General features: G+C 36.3%; 1 protein-coding gene across 1 annotated transcript in view; it reads left to right on the plus strand.

Annotated features, from left to right (window-relative positions):
* The window catches only part of HCN1 (hyperpolarization activated cyclic nucleotide gated potassium channel 1), a 175,842-nt gene extending 170,749 nt beyond the window's left edge, over window positions 1-5,093 (plus strand). Inside the window, exon 7 of the mRNA XM_047799355.1 lies at window positions 1,514-5,093. Coding sequence (XP_047655311.1) covers window positions 1,514-2,403 — 890 coding nt within the window. The 3' untranslated portion in view covers window positions 2,404-5,093. The remainder of the gene's footprint in view (window positions 1-1,513) is intronic.
* The last annotated feature ends 5,427 nt before the right edge of the window (window positions 5,094-10,520 follow it).

Genomic DNA, 10,520 nt, shown 5'->3' on the forward strand with positions numbered 1-10,520 from the left:
GGCTATTTGGGGTCTTTTGTGTTTCCATGCACATTTTAAAATTATTTATTCTAGTTCTGTGAAAAATGCCATTGGTAACTTGATAGAAATCACATTAAATCTGTAGACTCTTTTGGGTAATATAGTCATTTTCACAATATTGATTCTTCCAATCCAAGGACGTGGTGTTTCTTTCCATCTGTTTGTATTATTTTCAATTTCTTTCATCATCTTAATAGTTTTTGGAACACAGGTCTTTTGCCTCCTTAGGTAGATTTATCCCTAGGTTTTTTTTTTGTTTTGTTTTTTTTGATGTTATGGTAAATGGGATTGTTTCCTTAATTTCTCTTTCTAATCTTATGTTGTTAGTGTATAGAAATGCAAGAGATTTCTGTATGTTAACTTTGTATCCTGCAACTTTACCAAATTCATTCATGAGCTCTAGTAGGTTTTTCATAATGTCTTTAGGGTTTTTTATGTATAGTATCATGTAATCTGCAAATAGTGATAGTTTTACTTCTTTTTCAATTAAGATTCCTTTTATTTCTTTTTCTTCTCTGATTGCTGTGGCTAGTACTTTCAAAACTATGTTGAATAAGTGATGAGAAGGGGCATTCTTATCTTGTTCCTGATCTTAGAGGAAATGCTTTTGACTTTTCACCATTGAGTATGATGTTACCTGTGGGGTTGTCATATATGGGCTTTATTATGTTGTGAGCGTCCCTCTATGTTCACTTTCTGGAGAGTTTTTGTCATAGATGAATGTTGTTTTTTATCAAAAGTTTTTTCTGCATTTATTGAGATAACCATGTGCTTTTTATTCTTCAATTTGAAAAGATAACATGCACCCCAGTGTTCAAAGTAGAACTATTTACAATAGCCAAGACATGGAAGGAACCTAAGTGTCCATCAACAGATGAATCGATAAGAAGATGTAGTGTATGTACACAATGGAATATCACTCGGCGGTAAAAATGAATGAAATATTGCCATTTGCAGCAACATGGATGGCCCTAAAAATGATCATACTAAGTAAAGTAAGCCAGACAGAGAAAGACAAAATTATACAAGTTAACTTATTTAGAAAGCAGAAATAGACTCATAGACATAGGAAACAAATTTATGGTTACCAAAAGGGAAAGAAGGGGATAAATTAGGAGTTTGGGATTAAAATACACACTACTATATATAAAATAGATAACCAACAAGGACCTACTATATAGCACAGGGAACTATATTCAATACCTTGTGATAACCTATAATAAAAGAGAATGTAAAAAAGAATATATATATATAACCGAATGTATATATAAAACTGAATCACTTTGCTCCACACCTGAAAATAGCACAAAATTGTAAATCAACTATATTTCAATGAAAAATATAAAAAGATGAAGGTGAGTACTTGGCTCTTAAGTCTCTTATGAAACGCTGCCATAGTTCTGTTTGCAGGAACCACTGTCATTTGGAGTTGCCATCAGTCTTTCTGTTGTCCTGTAGACTTTCTAAGTGCCTATCTTTCTTTCACTGACAGGAAAGAAAAATTCAATTCTTTTACAAAAGTTCCAGAAGGATCTGAACACTGGTGTTTTCAACAATCAGGAGAATGAGATCCTGAAGCAGATTGTGAAACACGACAGGGAGATGGTGCAGGCAATCGCTCCCATCAGTTATCCTCAAATGACAGCCCTGAATTCCACGTCTTCAACTACTACTCCAACTTCTCGCATGAGGACACAATCTCCGCCAGTGTACACAGCTACCAGTCTGTCTCATAGCAACCTGCATTCCCCCAGTCCCAGCACACAGACCCCTCAACCGTCAGCCATTCTCTCCCCCTGCTCCTACACCACTGCGGTCTGCAGCCCTCCTGTACAGAGCCCGCTAGCCACTCGAACTTTCCACTATGCCTCCCCCACCGCTTCCCAGCTGTCACTCATCCAGCAGCAGCAGCAGCAGCAGCAACAGGTACAGCAGTCCCAGCCACCGCAGACCCAGCAGCAGCTCCAACAGCCACAGACACCTGGCAGCTCCACACCGAAAAATGAAGTGCACAAGAGCACTCAGGCGCTTCACAACACCAGCCTGACCCGAGAAGTCAGGCCCCTTTCAGCCTCGCAGCCCTCGCTGCCCCATGAGGTCTCCACCCTGATTTCCAGACCACATCCCACTGTGGGTGAGTCCCTGGCCTCCATCCCTCAACCTGTGACCACTGTCCATGGCTCGGGCCTGCAGGCAGGGGGCAGGGGCACTGTCCCCCAACGAGTCACCCTGTTCCGACAGATGTCGTCGGGAGCCATTCCCCCCAACCGAGGAGTCCCCCCGGCACCCCCTCCACCAGCAGCTGCTCATCAGAGAGAGCCTTCCTCAGTCTTAAGTACAGACCCAGAGGCAGAAAAGCCACGATTTGCTTCAAATTTATGATCCCTGCTGATTGTCAAAGCAGAAAGAAATACTCTAATAAACTGAGAGTATTCTCAGATCTTATTTTATTCTATCTCCTGATAGATCCCTATAGCCAACTATGAAGAAATATTTTAGACAGCTCTGGCCTACATGCAAAATGTAAAATATATATATATACATATGCTATTAAATCTATATCTAAAGATCTCAAGAGAAGTTCAAAAGACTTGTTTAGCATTCAGTGTTCTATGTCTTCCTTTCTTTAAATCATTAAAGGATTTAAAATGTTGTTGTAAGATTATTTATTTTTAACCTACTTTTACTTAATTCCTTTGATATATGTATTTCTCTATTTTATGAAGAGTTCTTGGATTCAATGGAAACAAAACTCTGATTTTAAAAAGGCAACTCAAGTGAGCTACTGAAGAGCACCAATCAAAATTTCTCTCATTAGCTGTTTCTCTGCATCTAAATTGTTAATCATTGATTAGGGAGGATTAAATAGCAAATCCCATTTTATAGCTCTAAATTGTATTTTGGTGCTTTCAATTTTGAATTAGGTTAAAGAACACACTGTATGCTTGGCCATGGTAGGAAACTAGGATTGCCATTGTTGTGACTATCTGGAACCTCAAACATGTTCATCCATCTTTCAGAAAGCTGAGGGGATATTTCTCTTCATGTGTTATTGGACTTTTACCAAGACTCAATCAATGTTAGTTGTAAATAACTTTTTCAACCCAAATAAAAATAGCTATTCTGTGCTGTATGAAGGTAAAAGTCATCATTTAAGAATTTAGTTTTATTGCTTCACTTCAAAACTTAGAGTTTTAAATTTTACAAAACCTAATTGTGACAAATATTCAACTGTAATGCAATGGCTTGAAACCTACAATATTATTTTAACCTGCAATGTTTTATGCAAAATTGTATGCTCGATTCTACAAATTGCTTGTATTGCACCAAAAATCATTACTTTTCTTCCTTCTTGCCATAATCAAGCATCTGAAAATAGTCCCTGCATGCTTTTGGGAAAAACAAATAGGTTCAAAGCAATCATTGTAGGGAAAGGCTTACAGTATTTCTCATTTCTAGAAAAGTATAACCACTCATTAATTGCCTATCTTAAAATTCCTATAAGGCTGACTTGGAGCTCTGACTTAAGTCTAGAAGTGAGGTTTTCACTTTCATTTATTATTATTATTATTATTATTTGAATAATGATTTGTAAACCACAACTTGATTTGGAGTTGCCAGTGTGTTCTGTGTCTTCACTGTAGTTGGTAGTTTACTGTGGTGTTAATTAAAAAAAAATAAATACACTATAGCATCATGTCTGCTTGGGAACACAAACTTTGCTCTATGTGTATTGTAACTAAATGGTTAGTAAATCTTAAGGCATGTGGTGACTAACAAAGCCCTTAGATAGAAAGTTTGTTATTTTAAAGTGCTGAAAAAAGTACAGACCTGGTGATAGCAAGCAGGGGTCAGGCTGAATGTCTATGAGCATTGTTTGTTTATTTGTCTGTTTCCTTGACCTTTCCCATGATCAGTGAGCATCTGCTTCTTCTCAAAGAAGTCCCTTAGAAATCATTTGTGCCTAACACATCCCACAAATGTGGTGGATGACTGGAACACAACTGGAAGATACCTAATAACCAACTTCTGTAAATAACCCAAGTTAAGAGAATGACCTAAAGTGGAGGTCTTTTGTATCTTTAACACTGGAGATGCATTTAAGAAGAACTTAATAAAGATCATACATTAAATGGGTCAGGGCCTCCAGAGAGACTTGAGAACAGAAAACAAAAACAAAAGCGAAAACTCTAAAATGGATCCATGCTGCCTGTTATGCCTTTCTTGAGTATAATACCTATAGTACCAAAATGAGTTGTGATGTTTAATTTCTAACAGATCCCACCTTGTTTGGAAGGAATCAACAGTGCTAATCAATGTGGTATTATAATTAACATGCTGGTGACATATGATGGTGCATCAGGAATGGTGTAAGAAAGGGATTGTTCAGTCTACCTAGAACCTATGGGGAAGCTGCAAGACCATTTACATATCAGTACAAAATTCCTTTATTTTATTAAAATACTGAGAATTAACTTCAATTTATTAAGATCATGTATTGGTCCTTTAAATTATTAAAAGTTTACATTTGATAGGACTAATGGGTTTGGTAGTGAAATATTTTTATATATATATATAAATTTTTGTTTTTTTATTTTGAGCACTATTGGGAAACATAGGCAAAATTGAATTGCATGGTCTTTCAGTGCAACCATAAAATTTTTATTCACTTTGTAATAGAATGGACAAAAGAAACCCTAAAATTTATATGTTAAACTAATAAAGTGGTACAGGGTAAATTATATACATATTATGTATGAGTATATATACTTAGGTTAAGAAAAAAATGACTCACATTCCTGTAATATAAAAGTTCATTGCTAGTTGAAAAGTGACCTCTTTTTCTCTGTACATAGCTAAGCCCACAAGTATGGAGTTTTAAACTGTACAGAAAGAAATGTATTATTGAAAAGACTGGTCTTTCTGCTGCTGGGAAAATAGTAGACTAGCTGATTCTTATAACAACTGTATGATCAGGGACGAATTAGAGTATTTCTTTTGTCTTTGCTCAAAGCCATACATATATAAATATATATAAAGATTATTAATAAATTCAACAAAATAAACTAAAACCATGAATATTTTATTTTATCAATATACTTTAATCAAACTTTTTTTTATTAAAGTATACATATTTGCCTCTTTCTATCTTTACATCATAAGATTTCCAAGAGGGTTTGTACTTGGTAATCATTATAAAATCAATTATAGGTATTCTTTTTTTTTTTTTTTGTCTTTTTGCTATTTCTTTGGGCCACTCCTGTGGCATATGGAAGTTCCCAGGCTAGGGGTCGAATCAGAGCTGTAGTCGCCGGCTTACACCAGAGCCACAGCAACACGGGATCCGAGCCACGTCTGCAACCTACACCACAGCTCACAGCAACACCGGATCGTTAACCCACTAAGCAAGGGCAGGGACCGAACCCGCAACCTCATGGTTCCTAGTCGGATTTGTTAACCACTGTGCCACGATGGGAACTCCCAATTATAGGTATTCTATAACTGTAGAAAGAAAAGGACCTAAATAGAACATGGATTTTCCAGCTATTTCTGTGTTTTACCTCTTCTATAATGTACAAGTTGAAATTTTTTTATTCTTCACACTGTACTTCCTTGGTGTACGGTTGTCGTCCAGTTTCAAAAAACAGACATTTCTGTGCTATGATTGGATATGAAAGTTGAGAAATAATTTCCCTATAATTTACATATACAAACCTATTTCAAGTTATCCTTCAGCCTTGCAAAGGCTTTGGTTAGTGACAGAACCTCCCTATGCAAGTGGATTTTGAATCAGACTTAAAAGCCTGAGATGGAGTTTATTACAGTGAGTGAAAGAATCTCAGAAAATCTAAGGATAAATGGCAGGTTATATTCATCAGATAAATAGCCTGTCTCCGGGTCTCAGTGACCACTCCCCATAAGTGAATAATTCCCTGATTGATGCTATTACACTTTACAAATTTTTCTATTTACAAACTTAAGTGAGCATAACATCTGTGGGACACTGCAAAGTACACAGCCATTTAGGATTACTAAAATAATCCTAATGGACTTGAGTGATCTAAACACTATGATAAGTTTGAATTTTAGATGTATTATATTGAATCCTAAATTATTTGTACTTTAAAGTACAAGCATTCTTTACGATCTTTCAGGCTTATTTTTAAAGACATAAGTGTTTATATTTGCTAATTTTACTATGCTGCTTTTCTGCAATGGATCTCACTTTCATCTGTAACATTAAGCTCTTTAAACAAGGTTTCTCTCCCTCCTACCTCTATCCTTCTAGAATATGTGCCATAAAACCCAGGTGTGGTTATTTTGTTCATACACTGAGCAGTTTTATTACATGCTCTTTTTGAAAAAATTACACATACTGTTCAATATGAAAGAAACAAAGTCCTTTATAGGACAACTGGATGTTGAGCATCACTAGCCACTTGAGTCCTGAAAGGAATAGTCAGAAATTTTAAAAAGTTTGACTGGCTGCATTGAATTGTTAGCTCAGTTCTATAATTTTATTCACTCTATCCTTTTTTTCCAGGAAAATAGGATGGAACGAAGAAGATTTGCTGTTTTATTCAGGGTTAAGTGTATCTGCTACTGACACACGAAAGCAGTGACTTTCTTAAATAATTTTGATGCTTTCCTTTTTAAAAAGTGGCGTCTATATTTTATAACTTGGCCAGCAGTGAAGTCAGTCATGATGAGCATCTCCACTTCTAAAAGAGAACAAAGAAGTAGAAAGTACCTTGCCTGAGTTCATCAAGAATTTAGAAGCAAGTTGGCCGTATTCCTTCTCTTCCCATTTTGGAGTTTTTGACCAAAGACCACATCCCTTTCTTTTCCAGGAGCAATTGACATTGCCATTAATATTTGTTGTTTTTGTTCAGCATTTCCTTCATAGTTTTAGGATATGAAAAGCATGAGCTTCTCTATACAGGAAGAATGCTATGCCATAGTCACAAATCTGCCTCCAGAAAAAAGATAATTTTAATTTTACTTGTTTTGAAGAAAACACTAGTAATTTTATAATACTTGATTGCTTTTCAGTTTTGATTATAGTCTCAATTATATTGAAAATGTACAGTTCTCAACCCTCAAATTGTGATATTCTGATATCTAGCATAATGAAGTTCTTCATTTGAGAAATATTCAATAGTATTTAATAGATTAAAAACTTACATACACCATAGAGAATATAGTCCCCCTGTAACTCCATGCCAATGATCAAATATATGTTAACAATATTGGCTTGGAAATAAGCAGATGGAAAGATTCAAGTGATTGTCGTCTTTGCCATAATTACCTTAAAATGCTAAACACATATCCCAAAGCTAGCGGCATAAGTCAAAATGTGTGTGATCCCTCAATTCAGAACAACCTGAAGACCAGTAGCAAGTTGATATGAGTACCCTCGACAGTGGTTTATCTCTGCTTGGTAACAGTAAATCCCATTGGAGGTCAGCCAAAACTCATTTGAAGCCCAATTTTCTTAATACAGTAAATAATCTTGTTTGGCATCACTGTTTGTGATCAAAAACAAATTGTGGGTGTTCCCGTCATGGCTCAGTGGAAATGAATCCCACCAGTAACCATGAGGATGCATGCAGGTTTGATACCTGTCCTTGCTCAGTGGGTTAAGGATCTGGCATTGCTGTGAGCTGTGGTATAGGTCGCAGGTGCGCCTTGAATCCTGTGTGGCTGTGGCATAGGCTGACAGCTACAGCTCTGATTCAGCCACTAGCCTGGGAACTTCCATATGCTACGGGTGCCGCCTTAAAATGCAAAAAAAAAAAAAATTGTGATTTGTTTGTTTGTTTGTTGTTTTAGGGCTGCACCCATGGCATGTGGAGGTTCCCAGGCTAGAGGTCGAATCAGAGTTGGAGCTGCCAGCCTACACCATAGCTACAGCCGCCAGATCCAAGCCCCATCTGTGACCTACACCACAGCTCAGGGCAACGCTGGATTCATAACCCACTGAGTAAAGCCAGGGAGTGAACCTGCGTCCTCATGGATGCTAGTCAGATTAATTTCCTCTAAGCCACAACGGGAACTCTGTGACTATTTTTATATGTGGCTCGTAAATTTTCTCTGAAGCCCTTCTAGACATGTTCCAAGATCTTTTAGATATTGTTAGCTTCCCAAATTAAAGCTCTCCCCAAATTTAAACATCTATAATATTTATAATGGTCTAGTAACTACAAATTTATATCTAAACTAAAGTTGTTTTGTTTAATTTAAGAACAATGATCAAATCAATTGATTGGGCATGTTTTGCATAGTTCTATTTGAATTATTTACTTTACATATGATATCTTATGTGTCTATGAGTAAATGGTATTGAATTTTAATTTCTCCATATTTGAAATTCTCAGATAATAGCTTCTTAAGTTAGACCTATAATGAAAGTTTAGTCTTTCTCAAGCTAGTTTATTACCAACTTTTTCGTGAGCCATATAAGAATTCTACTATATGGTTTTATTAATTGCTCCAAGCTATGAATGTTGGCAAGTATTGAGACCTTATCTAGCTTGTTAAAACAATTTGTCATATAAGCTGATTACATATGTCAAATCTTTAGTTTAAACCAAATAAGAGAATTCTGGGTAAGTAGATTCAAAGATTCCATCTAGATAGAACTATTTTGTAAGAAAAAAAAATAATCTTTGGTTTAACAATCATTTTTTTAGAGAATTATCTCGTTAAAGATTACTAATCTCTTTATAAATTTGAGTATCAGTGAGTGAGGAAATATTCCCAGTAAAGATTTTAATTTCTTGAAAAGCTGTCAGAAAATTGCTCAAGCATTTTATCATGAATGTTAACTGCTTTCCAAAGTACAATAAAATATGTCACAGAGAAAGTTCTGGCCTTAGGTTCGAGAAATACTTTTTTCTTTTAAGTTGTAACGTATATTGTATAAAAGTTAAACTTTTCTGCACACATTTTTACGTGACTTCAATTGACCTAAGAATTAGTTTATATCTGCAAAATATTAAGTATCTGCGATAGCCCATCTAAATTAAACCCTGTTCTCAGCACAACATGTTTCTCAAAACACACATTTCTTTGATGGCAAAAAGCAAAGTTTCTTGCAAAATACAAGTGACATATCTAAAGATGCTGTATCTCTCCAAACTAAGAAGCGTTTGACAGAGTTAAAGGCTTATACAAGGAGATCACGGCTTTGGAAATTTTGAAAACTGATTTGATTCATTTATTTTAAATCTGAGAGCAAGAAAAATAAGTGGGACTGACCATCAGCCAAAAACGAAGATACTTCACATGTCAGTTCTGAGACCTTAATCTAATTTTCTATACATAAACACAATTCATCACTTCCTCCTCACATTACCGGGAATTGTTTTAGGATCCAAAGGACTATATACAGGTCTTTGGATTCAGAAGCAAACTTTGCCAACAATATACATTTGGGAAGCAATTTGAGTACCATGAATGAAAAGAGGGAAAATGACACTGAAGGAGATCAAATATATATCTGAAACAAGCTTTAAATATTCATTTCGATAGGAAGGAGTATCACCACAGTAGTTCTAAAGAGCAAAAAGGAATATGACATTGAGGAGGCTAAGAAGATGTGCTTTAGGATATGTGGCATAAATGTGGTTTATTAAAAAAAGAAAAAGTTCCCATTGTGGCGCAGTGGAAACGAATCCCACTAGGAACCATGAGGTTGCGGGTTTGATCCCTGGCCTAGCTCAGTGGGTTAAGGATCCAGTGTTGCTGTGTGCTGTGGTGTACGTTGCAGATGCAGTTTAGATCTGGCGTTGCTGTGGCTGTGATGTAGGCCAGCAGCTATAACTCCAATTGGACCCCTAGTCTGGGAACCTCCATATGTCCCAGGTGTGGCCCTAAAAAAAAAAAGCAAAATAAATAAATAAATAAATAAAATGTGGTTTATTACGGAGGGATTGATTGTTGTCTTCACTTAGTACCACATTCTCTCCTCCTACTTTCCTTCTGGTATATTTTCACAGATTTCTCAATCTCTTTAAAGATGTTTTCTATCGACATTTTGTGACAATGTACCTGACAATCTCCTTACTTGTTTTGACAAGTTCTCTCAAATAACCATGTGCCCTTGTTCATACTGGAGCTGAAAATGTACACCTTAAGCAAATATATGTATTTCAAATGGAGTCGCAAAATTTTTATAAGTAACAAATAAAATAATCAAGCAGGAGTTCCTGTCCTGGTTCAGGGGAAACAAATCTGACTAGCATCCATGAGGACGCAGGTTTGATTCCTGGCCTTGCTCAGTGGGTTGAGGATTCGGCATTGCTGTGAGCTGTGTTGTAGGTCACAGACATGCCTCAGACCTGGCATTGCTGTGGCTGTGGCGTAGGCCAGCAGCTCTAGCTCTGATTCAACCCCTAGCCTGGGAAACTCCATATGCTGCGGATGCAGCCCTGAAAAGACAAAATATTAATAATAATAATAATGAAGCAGAACTAGTTAGTTTATAATGGTGAAGG

This window comes from Phacochoerus africanus, chromosome 1 (genome assembly GCF_016906955.1).
Source record: "Phacochoerus africanus isolate WHEZ1 chromosome 1, ROS_Pafr_v1, whole genome shotgun sequence".
Taxonomy (NCBI): domain Eukaryota; kingdom Metazoa; phylum Chordata; class Mammalia; order Artiodactyla; family Suidae; genus Phacochoerus; species Phacochoerus africanus.